This window comes from Centruroides vittatus, unplaced genomic scaffold (assembly GCF_030686945.1).
Source record: "Centruroides vittatus isolate TY-2023 unplaced genomic scaffold, ASM3068694v2 contig_460, whole genome shotgun sequence".
NCBI classification, from domain to species: domain Eukaryota; kingdom Metazoa; phylum Arthropoda; class Arachnida; order Scorpiones; family Buthidae; genus Centruroides; species Centruroides vittatus.
The window spans coordinates 111,269-135,629 of record NW_027122256.1 but is presented as its reverse complement, the minus strand read 5'-3'; the positions used below and the strand labels follow the sequence as shown (position 1 = coordinate 135,629).

Below are 24,361 nucleotides of genomic sequence, written 5' to 3'. Positions count from 1 at the left end.
TACAAAAACGTTTACATTGAATCAATTAATAGATGTTGCTTTAGATTGCCCCGAAGTGGGAATAGTAAACTTTAAAATTCTTCGAACAGTACTAAAAGTTATTGTAAGAGAATTGGATATACATGTAAGTATTTACTTTGCACAGAACTATAGATTTATTTCATATATTCAAATAAATTGACATCTTTTATTTCTATAATTTATGAAATTTAGGATATAAGAGCTAGAGTTTTAGTTAAAGATCTCCAAGAAGCTGCAACTTTGATAAAAAGTGTTCCAAAGAAAAGAAAGAAAATACCGGCAAAGAGTACAAGTGCTATTAATTCTAAAGCTACTTCTGAAACTTGTTCGAAATCTCAAACTTTTCAAGAATCGAAGCAGTTTAAATCAATAGAAGAAATGCAAAAACACTCGTCCAGTCAATTAAATTTGGAAGAACAGCCATCAGAAATGTCGCCGAAAAATGCTGAAGAAGAAAATGGAGAAGAAGGTGCAGAACTTCTCGAAGATGTTGTGTTTAATAAAAATGAAGATCACGCTTCCAGTTGTACGTTAAAATCAGCTTCTGAACAGGAAGATTTAGAAGAAGGTTCTGCAATAAACTTATCGATGCAATCATTAGAAGAAACTCTAAATGAAGAAGTGGAAAGTAATGCTTCAGAGATTATTACTATTTCTGAATCAAAAACATCGTCTAAATGCAAATCGGCAAGCAGCGTAACAGAAATTTCGACTTATTCAGTTGAAACGCATAAAAAATTGGAAAGATCTATATCTGACTTGAAAACTGTTTCTTCTGATACATATTGTAAGGGAAATAGATGGATGGTTGGAAATATGTGGAAAACAATGAATTTCTCTAAAAGAATTGATGCGATTGAACAAGGCATGGATAAAGTGAGATATTTTCTTATATCATTTGTCGAAATCATTGTTATGATTCGTTGTTTTTGCTCATCAAATATACATTATCTTAACGTCATTCCAATTTATTCAACTCGCATAAATTTTATTTCATAACGTCTTTAATAAGAGATATATAATTCGGATGTTCTCATTTACAATAAATTGAAAATAACTTTTATTATAAAAGATAAACACAATCTAAAAAACCAAAACTTCATTTCCTTAGGTAGTTACTGCTTTAAATAATTACTCGCGAAGCATCGACAAACAAAGAAAAGATTTTGAAAGGAAGAAAAACGAAGATGTAAGTCATGTTAAAAATAATTAAATTAATATTTATTTAAATTCTAGAAGTATATTGTGAATTATTATTTTATTGCATTAAATTTTCTAAATTTTAACGTATATTTGTTATTATTTTGTAGAATAACATTGTGCGGGTAATCGAGGAGAATTTTGAAAGTTTAATGAACTCTCTTGTAAGTTTCTATGATAATATCAACATTAAATCATTGTTGGGCTGCAATTTGAAAAAATTGTAGACCTATAAATTCCCACTGTCTTTCCTGATTCTCGAGTACAGAGTGAGATAGATGTACGACGAGACCATATATGGAAAAATTAGGGGAAGCAAGCCCAGGTTAACTGTATACAAATGTTCGCGGCCAACGGAAAGTAATGTTCTTTCTATTCAAAAAATTTTCCTTTGAAAGGAGTTAGATAGATGATCTGCACGTCTCTATAGATAACAAAAAAGTATGATGTACAGGGACAAGCCACTACTAATTTGAGGTGGAGAGCATATATTTTAAATTTAAAAAATGATAAAAAATTGCAGCCCGGCATTATGACGAAATCACAATAAACAATTGCTCGTTTCGTTTTAAAAATTCGAAATCATAATAAAATTATGATATATATATATATATATATATATATGATATATGATGTTTTATTGTAATATATGGCTATATACAGTATATTTCTTATTTTCTTATTTATAAAATATGATCTACTTATATTTACGCATATTTATTGCAGAATTTGGCAGAAGCTCGATTAGAAATGGTAGTATTCAAGGAAGAATATTTAACCATTAAAAACGATCATCAAAATAAATTAGATGAACAGTCGACCAAATTAGAAACTTTACGTCTTGTTACAGAAAAGCTACGTAACATAGTAAGTACTGTACATCAGTATATTTTAATAACAACCAAATAATTTTTTAATATGCTTCTTAAATTTTTGATAATGCCAGGAGCAGTTAGAAATTAGTAAATCTATAATGTTATTTTGTTTAACGAAGAGCATATCAATGTAACTAAAATAGAATGTAAATAAAGAAAGTTATTATCATTACAGAGTTAAAATATAATCTATAATATAAAGAATATTTTTATTTCGGCTATTTATCTTAATACTCTTTTATTCTGAGCTTATGTCTGAGTTAGATATTTAACTATCTTCATCATCTCTCATTTGTTTCGACATTTTTGGTCTACGTCAAACCCCTTTATCTCAATTCTTTCCTGCATTATATCCTATACTTCTTCCAACTTGACATAAAAAGTTAAAACATTTAATATTTTAATTCATAGTGTTTTATCCGTGTTATGATGATCTTTTTTAATGGCAGTAATGCGTTGAATATGTATAATTTTTCAGCATTTAAACAAATATAATGCTGGCTTGCTAGGCCTTAACACAAGTGTTTCTTTTAAAATAAATTTTCTTTAACTTAACTTAATATTTTAACCATTATTGTCAGTTACTATATTTTCAAGTAATGTTTAACCAAACGAATAACCGGATTCTTTATCGAGTTATACGGTTAAACAATATGGTAGGAGGCAGGCTGTCAAGCCGCCATCTCTTATTATACATAATAATTATAAATAGATTAATTTATTTAATTTTAAAATATTTTGGCAAAATATCGTGCACCATATATATTATTTTTGCATGATTAGGTTGATGGCGATAGGAAAGTGTGGGATCTTTTTGAAGTAACTGATTCATTAGAAGAACGTCTTAAATTTGTTGAGGTAATATATTTTATAGCATTCAGATTGATTAAACTAGAGAATTATTTTATAATCATTTAATGTCAATGTTCTATATAATATACATTACATGTAGGATTCTAAAATGTACTTAATTAACGTGATAATTTTTATTAAAAATTAGGAAAACACTGGTTTATCACATGAAGTGGAAAGTATGTATTGTATGCATTTGATTGTTTGCATTCAAGATTCAATTTTATTTAACATATTTTTCTTACTATTTAGGAAGTTATGATTTATCGACGCTTGGAAATAAGGTAATGCTGTATTTAACGTATGATAATGGAATTGTTTAGCCATTTTAAAATTAATTTTATTACAGTTTGATGAGTTCGTGGATAAGGTGCAACCTATGATTGATAGGTTACAAAAGGAAGAGGAGTTAGATCAAGAAATGGAAGATGCCAACATTGCAGAACAATTAATGAATGTGCGTTTAAATATGAAACAATGTTTTAAAGATTCTAAATTACTAAAAGATGAAATCGAAGTGCTAAAGGTCGATGTTGAAACGCTAGGAAAAACTACCGAGATGTTGGTAAAAGCTAACGAAACAGGATTTAATGAAGAGGTTTGAACATTTTATTTATAAATGTCAATATATTAGATATTAGATTATTATAGATTCTAAATCACTTCGTGAATTTAAAAATTTCAGGATAAAGTGGAATTTTATGATATGCAAAAACGTTTAAAAATTCTAGAAAAAGATTGTGAGCAATTGGAGCATTTGGACGTAAGTATTCATTATGCAGCTGTTATATTTTATTTATAAATATACATTAATATGATTATATGTATAAAATATTTTATAATAATAGGAAATTCAATCTGCCATTGCAGTAATAAGTAATAATAAAGCTAATAATTCTGAAGTGGAAAACGCATTGGCACAGGTGAGAACTATTCATATTCATAGAGTTTCACATTCAAAACTTTTTAGGAAGTTTGGTTTTAAGAAAGATTTTCTTATTTTTTCCCCTCTGATAATATTTTATTTAAATTTAAATTTTCATATACTTTTCAAAATAATAATTCAAATCTCTAAACAACGATTACTAATGGGAACATAATGGCAAGTGTTTGGTGAGGGCCGTTGGGTGAGCTGAAAATTTCACAAGTTGTATAAATGGGACGGAAAGCACAATTTATTACTTTTAGCATTGTAGAAAGTCACAGAAATCTGTACAAAATTCTTTCGTTAAGACAAGCAGAGAACTCTAAAAAACACCACAGATCAATCTTTTATTGTAGGCTATGATTCAACGACATACAACTACTAGACCCGAACCGGGCATCCATCTTTGAAGAGAATTAAATGTACAAAGTTTGTGAGCTATGTTAATATATATAAAGTTTTCTCAATAAAACTACATTTTAAAATTTATAGATAAAATTTTGAATAAGAAATCCAGGTTTTGAAAGTATTCACTAATATCCAGCACGAGTTGCTTAACTTTCTTGGCAACATTTAAAACTGCATGTAGCGCCATATGTTAATAAAACATCCTAACAGAATATTTTGTTAAATTTTTTTTATAGTTAATTGTTATAAAATGGAAAAAGTTTAATTTTGAGAGTAGGGATGAGTTTAAAAAAATTGTAAATGCTAATAACGAGTAAAATTGTCATTAAGTCCCCCCATTCGGCATATAACACATAACCCCCTTCTATCTCACAACCCCATGACCTTTAACCACCAAAATTTAACATCATAAATTCCTAATACACAAATGTCTCTGCAGAATTTCAGAAATTTTCGACATAAACGTGGGATTATTAAGCTTCAAAGAAGCAAACAAACTCGCGCACCTTACAAACACGTATATGCATAAACAGGGGAAAACATCCAAAGTTTTTAGTATTTCTCGATGTTTCAAAGTCCCCGAGACCAAAAATATAAAGATCTGGGTGGTCGTTTTTTGATCGCTCGCCATACTTTCCCTCTGTTAAATATAAGTGCCAAGAAAGTAAAAATGGAAGCTCTCAACTACGTTTGCTTTTTATAAAATAATGTGCTTTATTTTATAAAGAGTATTTTCTAACAATATAAATTAAAATTAAAAGTGAAATTTTACGTATATATATATATATATTGAAGAATGTTCATTAAGATTAATCTAGAAATATAATTCGATGATGAAAATGAAATAATACATTTTTCAAGAATTGAATTTCTGTGCACAAACTAACGATTTTGTGAATAGTTGTAAATACTATATTTTTATTACTTTGAATAAGAGAAAAACGGAATATACCTTAAATATTAATGTAAATAACACCAAATTGACAAGAAACATTAATTTACTATTAAGTCTATAAGGTTAGCTTTCAATTTAATTTCTTACATGTGAACTTTCGTGGTGCTGGTCAATACAGATAAAGAATAAGAAAGAATTTTACTGAAGGCAAAAAACTTTTAAAATAATAGATTTTATAGCTTTTTATTACTATCGCCTTAAAATATCTGACATAAAAAAATCTTAAGATATATTTAGGTAATTTGCTTTCTGCAACACAAGAAGTTATAAGATGATAACGTAATTTTCTTTAAAAAAATGTTTAAAACGTATTTGTGACGAATGAACTAACTCTGAATTTTTTCATGCTCAATAGAAAGCCGATTTACAAACTGTAAAGAATAAAATTGATAAAGATGAATATTTAACAACGTATGAAGGATTAAATAATAATATTGCAGAAATGATGGCAAAGATTACTTTACAAGTAAGATAATTACATCTAAAATACACCTAGTAGTACCTCTTATTGATTTGGAACAAGCCAATGTTGATAATAATAACCGAATGATAATATTCAATGAAAGTAATTAGACGAAAATTCTAGTTTTGTTAAAACAGATAATTTAAAAGCATGTTGAGACAATTAAACATTTTTAAAAATAAATTTAATAATTAACTTTAAAATTTATTTATAATAATAATAATAATAATTTAAATATTTCATTCAGCGTTAATTGATGGATATTTTTCGACAACTTCACTATTCTTTCCTGTTCGATTTCTCTTGCAAATCATGTTCTTACTTTTTATTGTTGATATTTTAATATTTACACGGTATTTTGAAATAAATAGAAAAACGTTTAAGTCAAGTTTCCTAAGGAAAAGTGGTATGATAAGATCTAAATTAATAACCAAATACGTAGTTATGTAAAGAAAAAGAAAAGGAAAAAATAGTCAAATAATGTTTGCGGGCTGTTGTCAGACTAAAGCTTATCTAATAATCTTCACAATTCTATAGTTTTAAGTTTATTTTTGAGGCAATAATCTCTGAGTTTTTTTGCCTTTTATGCTAAGATGTAGAGTATTGTAATTTAATTAAACCGTGATGAAGATCAGTCTTCAACAACAGCAAAGTTATAACCTATAAACCTCTAGAGTTTGCTAATAAATAAACAAACGCCATAAATCGAAATTTAAACTACAGTATTGCATATTTAGTGAATGCAATATCATTTGATAATTTAATTTATAATGATTCTGACCATTCTAACGTTTTCATTGGAACAACATGGCTTATAGACCTGTTTGGTCTGTTGGCTATTATTAACGTCTAAGTAAATACTCTTGTAATTATCATTAGTAATTTAATGATAATAATAAGAGAATTTCTGATTACAATAAGCCAAAGTTTTATAATGTTACCTAATTTATATGATTTAGGACATGTTTGTTCTGATAATATTAGACGACTGATAACAATAGAAGCGATTATAATAAGCGATATCTATCGTATTTCTAAATAGTGAAATAATATTTTTTTAAGGAACAGAATCTTTTAAAAAATGTGGCTACTCTTACGACTGAATTAGATCATAAAGTAGAAAAAATTGAATTAGAAAATATGACTGAAGTCCTTCAATCTCGTTTGAAAGCAGTAGCAATAAGATTGAAACATTTACAATATATCGTAGAATGCGAAGCACCGATTCCTGCTGGAATAAAATCGTGAGTATATTTTAAATGCAGATGTTATAAATTGAATTGGTCATAAGTCGAAGATAAAAAAAAAAAACAAAAATGATAATGGAAAACGGTTTTTGAGGTCGCGCATAATCCTATATAATTCTGCTCATGTTTATGTCATAATCACATATTTGTATGGTTCATGGCAATTTTGAGTTATTTACACAAAAATTATAATAAGTTCATTGACTCGTGTATGTAATCAATCGTGTTCAAAGGAATTAAAAAACGTGTTGAAGGAGTATTGCAATATTCGTATGGAATTGATTTTGTTTTATTTTATTTAATTTATTGTTGATTCACTTTAACTTTATAATTATTACTTTCCATGCTTTAAGTATTCTAAAAAATGTTTACGAGAACCTTACTTCATTTAAAGACTTTCTACATCAAAGAGAAAGAGCCCACGAAACTAATGGACCACAATCGTTTTTCAGATATTTATTGTAACATATGTATGCTAGTTATTTAGCATTTCAGACCATCGTCCCTCTTCTGCAGAAACTTACAAAAATTCCCTTTAAAAATTAATTTAAAATTCTTTTACAACAAAAATTACAAAAATATTATCTTATTCATTTTCAAAATTGTCACTTACCCATGAGTTCGAATACAGTTGGATTGTGTAGTACATAAGCATGTAAAAAAGCCAGCGTAAATTATTACATAGAATACTACATAATGACAGTGATTACAACTATTCTACAAAAATATTTTATAATAATTTACTTTTCGGTAAAACTATTAAAAACAAGCATTAAAAAACACTTATTAAAAGGGATTCACCATATTTTTCCCTTCCCTTCTTAACACCAATTACTTAAAAGGTACTAATAGCAACTAAAGTTTTATTCAAAAGGAATTAACAATTCCACGACTATTTAATTTTAAATTAATCTATTTGCATGCCATTTATTGCCAGTATCGGATATCTTGATTTATTTATAATACGTCCTAAATTATCATTTATTTTATTTCCGTTTATTTGCAATATTTTTAAATGTTCTTTTGTTATAATTATCTTTAATTTTTTTAAATTTTTACCGATTTTAAATTCATTTCACAATATTTCTGTAGACAATGTTTTGCCACAGCATAGAGTAATTTATTTTATTGGGCTGCAATTTGAAAAATTGTAGACTTATAAATTTCCACTGTTGTCTGTTCGTATGTCTTTCCTTAATCTCGAGAACGAAGTTCGATAGATAAAATACGGTAACCTTAGTGGCAGGAAGACCCGAGTAACTATATATAAACTTTCGATACAAACCAAAAGTTGTGTTATTTCAATTCAAAATTTTCCCCTGAAAGGTGATAAATGGAGATGACTGGCACGACTCTATTGTTAAAGAAAAAGTATGATGTACAGGGGCAAGCCACTACTAATTTCAGGTGCTCCTGTATTAATACTATATATTCCTTTCTTACTATCTTTTTAATTATTTCAAATAAGTTTTCTTCATAAGGTAACTTAATATATTTAACATCATTTTTATCTATTTTTATTTTATGGTTGTTTAATTTAAGCCCTTTTTTATAAAATTACTTTGCGTAATTATTTAATTAGAACATATTAATAATTCGTTTTAGTTTTTCCTTGTATACGTTTTGTTGTTCACTTTATTATACTTTATTATAAAATTGAAATCATAATGATAATTCCAGAACAAGCAGTTTCCTATACATTCAGGTTTGTTTTGATATTTGCTGTTAATGGCGCAAACCCAAGCTATAATTAACAATCGTTACGTTTGCAAATAAACTTACCATTTAATGTTATGAGGAGCATGTTTATTGCTCATTATAACTCATTTAAGATTTCATTTTAAGACAGATATACAGTACTGTGTATGATTACAATATCGATAATTAATCTTGACTATTTATTAAAATATTACTGAAATATCAAGAATAAACAAATAAAAAAAAAACTACGAATATAATTTGAAATATTATACTGTTCGATTTTATAAAATGCATTTAACATTAGCTTTAAACTGTCGTTATTTGATTTTTAGGTCATTTGCAAAATGTATTTCATGCGAAAGGCCAGTTCGTAAGAATCCAAATATGTAAGATATAAAAATTGATATTAAATTTTGTATTTAATTTAAAATTAATTTTCTATATTTAATCAATATTTTTCATATTTAGATTACTCAAAAGAACACCCGAAGGTATGAATCGCCCAATAACAAATTTGCAGTCTCCACAAAACGTATTTCTTGATGAAATGTAAGAAAATGTATTTTAAATTAAGATTCGTTATTCTCATCACTGAAACTAATCATTCATTGTCTTAAAATAGTTATGTTCCCACTAACGAATGTGAACATACAGGAAGATATGTGGGAGGAGAACATACCACGGGAACAATTAATAAAGAACTCCAAACATCATTTCCTAAAATTTCATAAAACCAAACATGGAAATAATATCACGAATATATTATATAATTTATATTTAATTTATACTTTAAAAAGGAAAATTATTTTTACAGTGTGCAATTAGATGCAGTATCGTAAGCGTTATCGTCTTGATGTTTTTTAAAATTTTATTTCTCTAAATTTATGCTTTTTAAGAGGTCGAGGTGGAAATAATTCAAATTTTATGGGGAATATCAGAAATTATCACATTTTAATGGAAAGGTAACATATTTATTACTTATTTAAATTAAATTTTATATACGGTATTTATTTTTCTTTTCAATTTTAAACTTTCATTAGAAAAATTTCAGGAGATAATGAAGATTTTCGAAAATTTACCACAAAATTTTAAGAATATCATTATCTTTATGATGAAAATTTATTTATTTTTTATATAATTCTTGAAATATTCCGTAATTAAATATTCTTAAAAAAATTTATTAAAATCTTAACTACTCTCTAAATTTGTAGACTTTCTCAATATAATTGTACAACATAATCACAATAAAGTGACAATGGAAACGCGTAAAATTATAAATAAAAACATTTTTTTATTTATAAATTTAAATGCATTATAATTTTTTTCTATAACTTTCCTCTATAAAAAGAAATTTTTGATTTCTATATTTATATTTATTTTATATTTTAACGTATTTTTCTGACAATGATATTGATTGGCAATATGCAATGACAGAGCGTAGAAAGTTTAATTTATTCATAAAGACAAATATTAAAAAAATTATTTTAGTCTATTTATTAAAAGTAGAAACATAACTTATTTTATACTGTTTAGAAAACATTGAACCATTTTATTAGTGATATACGTAAATTACGTATATTAGAATAGTTATTTTTTTTTATTTTTTTGCTAGTGCAGGAGTAGTGAAGGAGTTTAAGGACTATATAACAATGTAAATAGGATTAAAATAAAATTACTTGTTAGTCATAATTTGGTGTGAGATAAAATGAGTTTTAAAAAATTCCATGTTGATTTAGTAATCTGTGACTTAAAAAGTACTTTTATTTTTATATTGACTGGCAATAAGCTACATTAAAAACAAATAACTCATGATTAAGGAAAATCAATGATAATTGAATGCCTATCAATTCTCCACAGCAATATTAACTATCTTCTATATTTAAATTTAAAAAATTATAGTTAATTATAGAAAAGTATGTCACTAGGATTAGATAGAGAAGTTAAAATATATCATTATATTTTGATTTGGTATAAAAAATTTAAAGTGTGATTGCTGTTTTAGATTGGAATAATTTGACTTATTTTTTTTTAAATTTCGTATAAAACGTTAAAATGTTTGTAAGCTTCTTGGCTCTAAAACATTAATTTAATAATTATTTCAATAGACTGTTGATAGAGATATGAGGCTTATCAAACTGCAATGGAGCCGAGTAATCGAGATCACGTTAAAAAAAGACTTTTAATAGAATGCATTTCGGTCCTCGATGGACCCTCCTTAACCACAGCAATATAAATAAATTGATAGATACTTGCAATACTTAACACAATAGTAACACGTTACATGGTTACTGTAACTTTTCCTACATCCATCAGATTTCATTTCTACTCACAGTTCACATAGACACACTCTCTTTTTTCCAATGTGATCTCGATTACTTAGCTCCATTGTAATTTGGTAAGTCTCGTATCTCTACCAACCGGCTTTTGAGATAATTATTAAATTAAAATGTTTCTTTGACATAATACAGAAAATTTTATTTACGATCGACCACCACCAAAAATAACAAAGCCACTGTAAATATATTACTTAACCTTTTAATATATAAATTCTATAGGCTTATGTGGAATTATTAACTTGTACAGAATTATATTGACCTAATCTAATTATTTTTAATAATGTAAATAATTATAAATTATAAAATAATAATGCATTATAGATAAAAACGTTTTGGAAAGAATAATTCACGTGAAATTTATTTTCAAAGAAAAAGACAATACTTCAAAAATTAAATAAATAAAAGAACAAATACTACTTATTTTGTTAAGCGCATGTATTTATTAATTCAAATTTAACGAGGATTATATGTAACAATGGCATCTATTATTCATACATTTTGAAAACCTGTATCCCTGCTTATTACACAGTTTGTCACAAACTCTCCAGGAATTTCCACAAGGCAACCCAAGATTTTTTGGATAATCAAAAGGACCTGAAATAATGTTGTAAATGTATGATATAATTTTACTTTCAATTAATATATTTAACAGCGAAAATAAAGTATGTATTGTACGTACCGTTATTACACAAAACTGTGATAATGCAGCTTAAAAGAATTACCACCAATAATTTTCTCATTGTAATGTTATAAACTCCTGAAACTTCAAAAAATTTTTATAAGAGCACAAATAATAAATTCTTAAAAGTAAGAGCTTACGTTTTTAAATAGTATTTAAAAATACAAAATATAATACGTATTAATTCGAAAATTAATAACAAAAATATAGAATATTCTAAACTAAAAAATTAGAAGGGAAAAAGTTTATCGTGTAAAGCCAAATTCAAAAACTATAATTAGGAATAAATACAATTTTTTTAGCATTTGTTCTTTTATTTACTTCTAAATTTTAATTATCAGAGAAATAGTTATAGATATAACTCATTAATTTAAATTATAATAAAATATTTTCAATTTATCATGGTATATACATTGCTAGTCACACTATCTCTTCAAAAAGTAGAAAAAAAATTAAACACATTTTATATAACTTCTAATTATATAATAGAGGGTGGCCAAACCTTGTCACGATAGGAGCCATATACCGCGTATCAGAGAGCGTCATCCTATATTGGAACAATATTTTATATATAACCTGTATACTGTATACGTATATATGTTAGGGTAGTGGTCCAATATAGGGGGTCACGAAAGCCGCAGTTTGGCCACCGTAGTTACATAGAAACTCATAATGCTACATTCTTAATTATGTAGTAGAGTTTCGCAATCGTATTCTTAAACTAAAATGTATTTTATATAGCTTAATAAGTAAAGTTTATTTAAAATTTAATACTTAATTATTCTATAAAATTATAATATAATAAATTAAATATAATTTGATAAAATTAATAATGTAATTACTAAGAAATGCTTACGTTTTAAAAAGACCTGAAGTAAGTTTGACTTCCTGAGTACAATCTAATCAGTGTAAGAAAGGAAAGATCAACACATTCTGTACACTTGTAACTGAATAACAATTTTTTACATTTGAAAATAATCGTTTTTATACTCAACTATTTTTAAAATAATGTAATTTTTATAAAATAAATTATTATATTTTTAAAAATACTACATGTTCAATTGTAACAGATATATCAAAAATATTTCTTAAAAGACAAGTATACATGTTAAAATAAACAATATATAGAAGTAATAAAGAAATACTAACATATTAAATATTCGATTAGTAGTTATTAAATAATATTTAAATAATATCGGTAATTGGGAGGATAAATAGATAAGAATGCTAGAATTAGTTTTAAATTATTTTAAGAAATTTTCAAATACTGCGAAACCTGTAAACAACGGCCACGGACAGGAACAAAAAAAACCATTGTTCGGAGGTAGTCGTTATTTGCGGGTTATTTTGTATGCATTTTAATAATAGTTTATAAAACATTACCAAATAGCAATTTAAACATTTTAAATATTAACAGAAATTATAAAATATACCATAATGTATTTTAAAAGAAAATTGTATTTATATTGTAAAACCTATAATGTAATGAGTAATATTAGATAACACAATATATATTTTATTTCTAGTTGATATAGGAAAATCGACAATTAACTGGAAAAAATCAAATAAATATGTTTTACTCATAAAAATTTTAAGTATAAAATTCCTTTAAGAAACGTGTAAAACAGATTTATTACTAATTATAAAACATAATATAATTCATTATAAAAGATTTATTTTTTAGTATAAATCATATATGACTAATACTGAAAAATGAATATTATATATGGGCTATACTTTTTTATTGTAAATAAGTTATAAGTTTAAAAGTAGGCCTAATATGGTTGCAATATTCATAATTGTTATAATAACTTTATAATTGAGGAAATAATTATAAGTATAGCAACAATTTCAAGGAAGTTGTTCTGATGATTACATTATTCTTAGATAATTTAGGAAGTTAATTAATATTTTCGCGATAAAATTCTTTCATAATCAGTTTTCCCGTTTAGAATTTTTTAAAAACTTTTCCTATAATATACTTGAGGCCTAATACTATTTTATACGTTATATATTACCTTAATTTTAATTTTGTTTGCATTGTAAAAATTATTGAGAAAGTTCAAGAAATTATCTGTGATAAATATTTCAATAATTTATAATATTTTATATTAAATTATATAATAGCTAATTATGTAATTATATATAGAAATAATTTGAAATTAACAGTGTTATCACAAAGCTATTTTAATAATTAACGATTGGAATAAAATACTACAATCATTTGGTGTAAGTGGTCTTTTGTTTGAGAGTAATAATCGTGGTTGGAAATACGGATTTACGGGATATTATTACTTGATTATTCAATAACAAAGATCAAAACAGCATATAACAGTTCAGTTATCATTCATGGTATCCAAAAACATTGAAAAATACTATCACTACAACCATGAATAAACAAATCATTGGAAACAAACAAAAAGGATTAATAATACAACAACGACTAAATAAAGCTAACTGTTAATTGGAAGTGTATATAAGCTTTTTAAACAAAAATTATTATTAGTGTGATTCTAGCGATCTTTCAATACTTCATATATCGAAAGACTGTGAAAGATTTATACAAACGCGAGAATTATTTGGAATGTCTCAAATAATCCATCAAAGCTCAACTCAAAACTTTAGAGAGAATCTAAATAAACTGTAAATAAAAGGAATTGTATAATCTGTAATTTTGTAATTAAAACCGCGAAGGAGAATCAAGAAGTAATCGACTAAATCTATCATCCCATACTTAAATGGTATATATGAGAAGAAAGCCCGAAAAACTCCATGCAGTTATCCCATTGGTAAATGGGATAACTGCATGGAGAACTCACGACCAGTTCCCTGGTGTTAGCCACTCGGGTAGGATATTACCGAAAACTTCATCATATCAGAAGAAAGTCAAAAATATATATATAACCCATAGGCGTCGATATTCATATAGGGCACAGGGGACACATCGTCTTTAATATTTTTGTAGCCTACCAGAAAATTATTCCTCTTTCCAGCGTATTTTTATTCTATACCACACTACAAAAATTAAAATTAGAAACGAATACTGTATACAACTGACACTTTATTTTGTATATCCACTCAAAACTCAACAATGAGATATTTTTCTTGCTCATTGTCGTTGTCCCATTCTCGCATGTTTATACAGATCGAACCCGATGAATGAACAAAAATGTAAAAAAATAATCCGATAATAAAACTTTCCTAAACTGATAAAGTGCGAGCATACTGCTTATCAAGTAACTCTATAAATTTTGGTATTAATAATTCGTCTAAAAATAAAGATATAGTTAAATTATTTATTTATGTGTTTTTAATGTTAAATTGTTTATAATAATATATCATAAATAATGTAAAACTTATAAGCATTAACAAAACTATAAAAAAATAATTCCTTTCAAGTGAAATTTTTTAAAGTGAAATAACATGACTTTCAATTTAGGAATTAAGTTCATATATCGGGGCCTTCTACATCTCAGATTTCCATGCCTGTCTTACCTTTCATCTATCCAACTCTGTTCTCGAGATTAAGGAAGGACAGACAGACAGACGGGAGACAGTGGAAGTTCATTATTTGAAGAAAAATTAATTGAAAAAAATATTTTACAAATCAAAATTTATTTGCTTCTGAAAAATGTATTCAGTTATAACCCTGAAATATAAAATTCAAATCCTCAGTTGTGTACAGTAATAGAAAATAGTACTATCAAGTTTCAAAACAAATTTTGTAAAATTAAGAACTAATTCAATATAAATATAATTTTAAAATCATTCATTAATTTAATCAATAATAAATTTAGATGAGATAAGAACTAATGAACTTTAAAATATGTACATTGATCCAAAGGCGAGTATTATTCTTTTTCTCGGAATTACCAATGACCTTACACCTATGTTTTAAACTATGGTAACTAATACGGATTTACATGGTCTTACGTATTGATTATATTGCTCTATATAAACACTTCAAAGTACATATTTGTTATCTCAATTTCAATTATCAACGAATAGAAGCAAATATAAAATACTTTAAGTAATCTATCAAATATTAGAATTAACTACAGAATAAGGTTTGATTTCATCAATGATTTCAACCTAAATTTGAATATCGGAGTGTCTATCATTTGTTTCCAAATCCTATCCTTATACAAGTTTTATATAATTAGCATAAATTAAAAATTATAATTAAATCCTATATAAATGTGCCTATATGTTGAAACTGTAGGGGGAATTGGTCTTTACCCTAGTGTTCTGACTGTATATTCAGGTCCTAAAGTAATATTTTATGAATATTTGTGTAATTGTGACATATAGATGATTTAATAATTTAGATTATTTATACTTTATTTTAAACTTTATGAAAATACAGCGGAAAGTCACAGAGACAGTCATGGAACGAAATTTAAGTGGAAAGGACTATCAGTGCTATAGATAAACAAGAAATGAAATGGCTGAAAAAGCTTCAGACTTTTGGCGTACCCAAAGCCACGTTTCAAAAGAGAACAAGAGGGAAAAATCTGCATATCGCTGGCACAAAAATGGTTTAGAATGCTTTCGTTTTTTTCAGAATTTAAAAAAAGAATTGTAGAAAAGAGGAATTCTATGGAGCAAAAATGTGAAGCAAACAAAACGACACAGGCACTACAATATGATAGATCTGCAAAAATTCCAGGTGAAAAAGAGTGCAACTTTCAAAATATTGACAGTAGTTGTTACTTATCTCTACTGTAATGACCTTTACGGTCGTTCTAAACCTGAAGAAACATGGCTTAAATGTAACACATGTTCTTTGTGGGCATACAATAAATGTGCACACTTTACCCAGAGAAAAAAAAACAATTTTATATTCCATTTATGCGAAAAGTGTTACAGGTGTATCAATTTATCCTAACAACTTTGGCAAAGTAAAAAAGTATTGTTAATTTTTGAAACACCTGCTACTTAAAAACAGTCTGAATTTTTTAGTTCCTTTTATCATCATTATTTGTATTATTCATTGCAATATTTCATATCAAAAATACTTTGAAGACACTAAATCCTCCTTCGCATCTCCAGAGATAGAAGACGAGTTTGAGATGTAAAGAGAAATTTAGCTTTTTCAACGTATGATGGCTATTGCTATTTTATATTTTAATCCGTATTATATATATCAATAAACCATTAAATTAATATCAATAATCCATTAAGCATCTTATCTAAGAAAATAGTTTTTTCACATTTTCTTACGCACAATGACGATCAATACATAAAAAAACCTAAGTATCGTACTGAACCGACTATAAATGTGTGAAGGTTACAGGTTACCGGTTATTTTCAATAAACAGTTACCAAAATTTACGAAATGCTGTCGGAAATAGCCAATAAAGTAGTCATATTTTTGTTTTAAAATGTCTAACTGATGTGAGATAAAAAAAGTATGTATATCCTGATCACATTTGATTTCTCTGTGATATACCAGTAATAATAATTTTAAAGCATTCGTGAAAACTAGCAAAAATAATCAACAAAATGACGTACAATTAAATCTATTACATAGCACAAATGAGATTGACATAATATTATCCCTGAGGCTGTTCCTTTCCTGTTGCTTTTTAAACCCTGAGGTTTTAAGACATTACAAGGAGCATTCTACCCACGAAAAACTCAACATTACTTTACAACTTTCACTTTGGCGGTATATACATGAGGATGGCCTATAGCCAAAATATCAGGGTAATAAATTCTTATTATAAATTATTAATAATAAAATTATAATCATTTTTATATATAAAATTATATTAAAGCTTAAGCTTTAGACTCCAACAATATATATTCTTCTATTCATTAATCTGTAACCATAACAATAAGTCCAGCGGACTCATAATGATTTATTACTAATTAATAGATAATAATAGATTAGAAGCTTATATCAAATACACATTCTTCTTTACTAATAAATAATTTTGTGAACTATTTATTTATACTAATTATTTACACATATTATTATGACATTTATTAGATTTTGTTTTTGCATATTTAAGTATCAAATACTTAAATAGAATAAAGCTTTTATCCAAAATATTGCCAGTTGAAATGGTTGTATGTACTACGCTCTGCAGTTTTAAAAATAATTATATCGACATGAAATGTCAAATAAAACTAATATCATATCTTCCATTGTTGTTCCTTTTGTTATTATATTCATTAACTATATGGAAAAAAACTATATAGAAAATTATGAAGTTATTATAAGTTTTAATATATAAATTGATTTTAAGAATAAAATAATCCAGTAAATAATTGTTGTATTTGAGATATAGTGTTACATAATTACCGGTATAATGAATAAATAATTATAATTGATAAGCATGATATAAGTTATGTAATAAAATTTAAACAAAATATGATACTGAAATAAATAAAATAATATTTTCTACAGTTATATATAGCATAAAATTTTTATTTCAAATTTTTGTAATTTACATAGATAAAAACTAAAAACTACTTTATAAAAACTATTTACAATTTGTTTTACATAAAACTAGGCCTAGTAGGTGCCACTTTTGAGATTAACTGACATTGGCAACAAAAACAGAGTGATAACGTTATCTGGTGAAAGTAAGGATAATTAGATTACAATTAGTAGAAATTTTAATTTTATCCCTTTATTTAAAAACAATTTAAAACAATAAAAATATTTTAAAATAAAGTTTAATAATTAACATAAAAGCTTAATAATAATAATAATAATAATAATCACTTAATAATAATCCAAAATTATCATTAATGCAACGTTCAAATTCATGTTTTCGAAACTCAACACATCTGTTTAAGTACGTCATGCAGAGTTTCTCTCATCTGAGCATTTATTAGAAGGATTTAGACTATCTTCAAGTTGATTTTCTTTACTTTCATCAAATAATTGTGATGAAAAAAAGTCTTCTTCGGTATCAATTTAGTATATTACTGGCATAGATACTGGAATTTTCTTGTCAATTATAAACTTGTGATTTCTTCCTTTGTAAAATCATCTCGTATTACTTATGATATCCTCCTAAATGGACAACTCTATTTTTAGCTATATCAGTACCTATTTTTCAAAAACTACCTTTTTCAAAACAATTCTCAAATATCTTTTCAGACATTTGAATCCATATTGCCAATATATGTAAGGAAATTCTTTTAAAAATAAATTAATATCAATCTGTCTTAGACTATCAGTTAGCATTCCTAAAATTCTCGCATACATATAAAATCACTTCTATACTTTGCCTTAAGTTAGATATGATTCCTTGTGTAAGTTGATTGGTACAGTACTTAATATGCTATCAATTGTATTTCCGTCAGCTCTTATTATGATTTTTTCACTTTGTTAACAATCATCTTATATGTTAAAAATATGAAATATAAATAATAAATAAAACATCCTAACAAACATACATGAATAGAATAAAACAAATAGAATTATTTGAAATTAATATTTAGTTGCATTGGTGTATCAGTGATTTATTTGCAGAAAGGAATATCATTTTAATGTTTTAATAACATATTGTTAACACACCAATGTGCTGTACAATTTCTATCAACAAAATTGTCCGTTTCAAGTTTATATTCTATTTAACTAATCAGTTGTTAAAAGTGACAGTTGTCATCCAGGCAAATTGTGTTTGAACAGTAATGTAATGGTGTTTTACACCATTAAAACAGCTAAATTTTTTTAATTTCTAGAATTCATTGTTTCTTGCCTTAAATATTAACACTGAAAAACTGTAGTAGTTTTTTTTTTTACTGATTTAAACAGGCTAGAACTAGAAATGATATCAATAACTTATTGGACCAATAAGGAAATCAGTGAATAAACAGCTGATAATTTTCGAAATACTTTTCAGAGAAGTACTCGTGTAATAAAATTAAAATGTTGAGTACATTGCTAAAATTGAATACAAATTTTTATTTATTAAATTTTTAAAATTTTAAACTGTAAAGCTTTAAATAGTCATATATATTAACGAACAATGAATATATTGTTAGTTGTTCGTTAACATGCGTTGTACATATGCCATTATTCAAAAGAAAAAATTGGTTATTATTAAAGTAACCAAGGATAAGAAAGTTTTCTTACGAACATTAGTTCGGGGTTTTTATCGTTTTATCGTTAATGAAGGGAAAATCCATTGCAATACACATTTTCTACCTTAAATAAGATAAATAAATATTAAAATGAGCATCTTTAAAATTTCGAGAGTGAATAATATACATATCTGAAATCGTATTCTTTGTTTAATAGGAAATGGATAATAATGTATAGATAAAGTTTAAATTTTATAGAACGTGTTAAATTTAATAAAATAATCGTTGATTTTAACTACTTTTCTTGGAAAGCAGCATTTTCTTTGATATAAGATAAAGTATGCAATAATGTAATATGTATATAATTTAATTTCATCTAGATAACTTCTATATATAGTTATACTCAAGACGTTTTGTACGAGTATATCCGAAAGTGTACAGAGAGAGATAAAAGGAAAATAGGTTAGCTTGTGATAATCTAGTATCATTTTGCTTGCTTGCAATATAATTATTTATAATCTTTAGTAGATAAACATTATAGGAATAAAAATAGAAAAGTACACTTAATTATAGAAATATGTATAATTTTTTTCTGCGGCAGCACAAAATTTAGAAATTTTAAAAATCTTAATAGTGATGTTATCGATTTAAGATCACTCCAAATAAGTTTTGTAACAAATTATCTATATAAATTCTGTTTTTTCTTTGTTTTTTTTTAATTTTCATTTTATTTACTAATTTTATTTACAATAAAACTGAATTACTCGCCCTAGAAATTAAAATACTATAAAGATTAAATTCGTAAGAACCTAAATTATTATTTTCAGTATTCAATTTAACTTTAATCTTAATAAACATTTAATAAATATATGTATATATAAATGGCGTCGTTACTTAGAATTTCAATTGACCTTTAAGCAAAAGGAAGTAACTTTGATAACACAAATCACATTTATTGACTGAAAAATATTTATTAAATCTCTATCTCGTTAAATAAATATATTAAATAGATAAAATCGTCTTTGTTTAATAGAATTATTGGCACCGGATGTACTGTACAGTACTGTACAAGACATTTCTTGGAAGTTTTATTTATATTTTGTATAAAAATCTCATTTTATTGATTATAATGTTAGAGATATGAATGCCAGTTATAAAATTCATAGTTTAATTTGATTGTTTGCATGATTAAATTGTAGTTAAAAGAACCTTTAACTCAATGTTGCACTTCGGCTTTTAAAATATTGTCGTCATTACCGGATATTGATATTTTCAAAGTAAGTTTGCAAAATAATGCTTTGTTCTTTGACCTGGATATGACTATAATATTTTCAATCCTCTTTCCTAAAATTTTTTATTACAGAAGTTATATAACTGAATAGCACAAGTAAAGTTTAAACTTATTAAAATTGCATATATAAAACATTATTTATAATCTAATTTTGTTGTTAACCTCAACAAGATTTTATTAACAGGTATTAAAATAATTTTATTTATAATACTTAATTTGAAATTAAGTTTTTAATGTTATTCTTTATAGTTAAGTGTTACTAACTTAATTTGAATCAGTTATTGTATTAAAATTTAAAATTTATTAAATAAATTTTACATCTTTTATTGGAAGTAAAGTCGTACGTGGTATATGTTTATAATTATCATTGATAATTGAATTAAGGTCCCAAGTATTAAACGGCGTGAACTATTTGTTTCTTAAAATTTCGTAATTATAAGATATAAATTCAAATAATTAATTATAATTATAATTTAAACTATCATCATGCAGTCCCTAACATAAGCTCTAGTTTCTAAATCTATTTATGTGTTTTATATAAAGAAAATATAATAACTGATAGACAAAATTTGGTAATATTTAAATATTATTAAATTGTTTTGCATTTGATAAAAATTTCAATAATCTTGAACATTTTAAAATGATTTAGTGAAAAATCTGTAAATTATAATAAATTTTATCGGTTTTAAGATAATTATTTAATGATAAAATATAACAAACAAAAAACTATTTATTGTAATTTTGGTTACCAACATTTCATTTTAGTAAGTATTAAACTGCTTAATCCAAAATGTTTGTAAATGACTTTTCTTTCACATATTTGTTGGGTGAAGTGATTTGAATTAATCATGACTTTAAACATTTAATTCTAAACATATTTTATTATCATAAAATTTAATCACAAAAATTAATTAAAAGCTAACGTATATAATGCTTTAGATTTATTAGTTTCGAATCTTATCCTGTTCTTTTTATATTCATAAAAAATGTTTATTTCAAACATGGATTTAAGGTTAATTATGTTTATCTTAAACATAGGAAATGTATTTGAATATAGGATCGAGTAACATTCGATTATGTGAGCTGTTTGGATTATATTAAAAGAATAATTTAAATACTAATAATCAAATGTTGTTACTCAATTGAATAATCGCGAGTGATATACATGGATAAATATTTAGTATTCATTCAGTTTGCAGTTCTCATCTCTACACCTTTATAGAAATTTGTTATTCTTTTACTTTAATGTGTAATGTATAAAACACACACAAACACACCTACAAACACATATATACATAAGGGATTTAACCTACATTAGAGTAAAAAAGTAATTTGGATATTTGAAAATATGCACCAATCTATTGTAATGAAACAAACAAATAAACTGAGTTAATGTTTAGTATTCAATAAAACTCGAACAAAGATCAGCAATTAATGGAGAAATCATAGTCCTAAAGTTTATTGACGAATGTGTTGGAAATTTTTAGATTTAATTATACTAATTTAAATATTATTTTATATCTTAAATTCTCATCAGGTGATGTATTTCTATGATTATCAATTCAACTAGTTTTTGAAAAACAATTTTAAGAATTGAAATAGCTGATATATAAAATGATTTTATATGTAAATTAGTAAATCGTGCAATCATAGAATTAAACATTGAAATGTTTTGACAACTTTAATTGCTATTTTGTATTGACAGAATTACCGAAATATTGATTTAGTGCAAGGTAAATCGGGATGAAATAAATTACAGACTAGCAATAAATTGAAAAATTACACTTAAGATTAGTCATTAAGCGCAAATGCAATATAACATTTCTTATTCGAGAATAAAATTAGTCTACTATTAGTGCTTTATCACAGCTAGATTATATGTGGCTGGTCTCAAATTATACCCATTAATTTATGGGCAAAGCCTTATGCATAATTAGATTTGGCCAGGTCACTGAATAACTAGAAATATTGTAACTTTCATCCAAAGTTACAATATTTCTTTTTGAATTACTTTGTGCTCTTAGAGCATAGAGAGATTCGAATTTCTAGAAAGAAATTTACACAGCGTAACAAATTGTGACAACATAGAATATTTCTCACCGTTTTAAAAAGCTGTATAAGAGAAACAATGATGTTACCTGTAATTAGAAACACATTCAACACCATTCTTAAAAAACAATACTTTTTTATCTTATGAATTTTTCATGTTTTGTTGAAATATATAACGTTTTCAAGAAAAGAATAAATAAAAGTAATTTTCATTTTTGCCGTTTTCTTCAGTATATAAGTATGAAGCATTTGTAGATAGTCCGTAAAAAGATAGAGAAGTTTCAAATGCAATTACTTGACGCTTTGTTTCTTACTATATGAAACATATATCGTAATTGAAGTGATGGATCAAAAAGAAAATCGAGTAGCAAATGTCAGAGATTTTTATAACTTTTTGAAGTTATAAAGTTAAAAGTTCATTACAAGCAAATTTGATAAGTGTTGAAATTCAAACGAGGTTTGAATTTTAATATTATGATCACATGATTTCAATTTTAATAAATTTATGTAACATGGAAGAAATTGAAACACATCCAGTTTCTACTCCAAATCTAATGAAGTAGATTAGAATACTTTAAAATTAGCATTGGTTGACGATTTAATTCTGTCATATCCCTCTTCAAGTAGTTATAGTCATATTTAATTAGTGATATCAAAGATAGATTAAAAATATAATAATTAAATTATCGAAAGTTCCTGTCTTGACTAAGTTTCCCATCTATCAGTGATGACATTCGGTATAGCGAGAGAAAATTCCACGTTCATTAATTCAATTCCAGTTTTCTTTCTTCTTCTAAAAAGTTAAATTCTATTTAAAGAAGGTAAAACAAAAAAAGTAAAGAAAAAGAATATCAAACGAACTAATAATAAAAATGTAAACAGAAGTACAATGGCAACAGCAGATATTACAACAAACTAAACAAATGAATATTGATTTCATAAGTATTCTTTCAATTGTTATATAAACGAACGGTAAATAATTTCAGAATGATCATAATTTCTTTCAAATCTTATTTTTAATATTGTTAAAATTATAATTTAGATATTATTTGTCACATTCACTTAAACGTCTGTCCAGGAGAAGAAAGATCTTTCCAGCATTGCAATGGTGTACGCATGTTCTATGGTTACAACCTCCGAAAGGAATCAATAGACATTTAGCAAAACATTAAAAAATATCTAACTGTAATGATAAAAACAGCATCGCAGAGTCATACAAAAATGTAAGATTTATTTTGTTACGGAATTGCTCGTGAGAATGACATTTCTGATGTACTCTATCACTTAGCAGACTACATTACTGTATATTGGCT

The 24,361-nt window shown here is 25.6% G+C and overlaps 1 protein-coding gene and 1 long non-coding RNA gene across 3 annotated transcripts; one reads left to right on the top strand and one right to left on the bottom strand.

Annotated features, from left to right (window-relative positions):
• The first annotated feature begins 590 nt into the window (after positions 1-590).
• LOC136977553 (probable DNA double-strand break repair Rad50 ATPase) lies at positions 591-9,403 on the top strand. Its single transcript, XM_067273050.1, has 15 exons — positions 591-897; positions 1,133-1,210; positions 1,332-1,385; positions 1,948-2,088; positions 2,880-2,954; positions 3,097-3,127; positions 3,201-3,232; positions 3,298-3,546; positions 3,634-3,711; positions 3,797-3,871; positions 5,592-5,702; positions 6,762-6,943; positions 8,980-9,033; positions 9,116-9,196; positions 9,270-9,403. Exons 1-15 carry the CDS (start codon positions 610-612, stop codon positions 9,376-9,378), a joined length of 1,638 nt encoding a protein of 545 aa, XP_067129151.1. The 5' UTR covers positions 591-609; the 3' UTR covers positions 9,379-9,403.
• A 1,999-nt stretch (positions 9,404-11,402) lies between these two features.
• Positions 11,403-12,547, bottom strand: LOC136977552 (uncharacterized). 2 transcript variants are annotated; one of them, XR_010881107.1, is made up of 3 exons: positions 12,519-12,547; positions 11,663-11,746; positions 11,403-11,577 (listed from the first exon to the last, which is right to left on the bottom strand). It is a non-coding gene; the product is annotated as an uncharacterized lncRNA (long non-coding RNA). The 2 variants fall into 2 exon arrangements; XR_010881106.1 differs by lacking the exon at positions 12,519-12,547 and having other exon boundaries at positions 11,663-11,777.
• Positions 12,548-24,361: the final 11,814 nt, after the last annotated feature.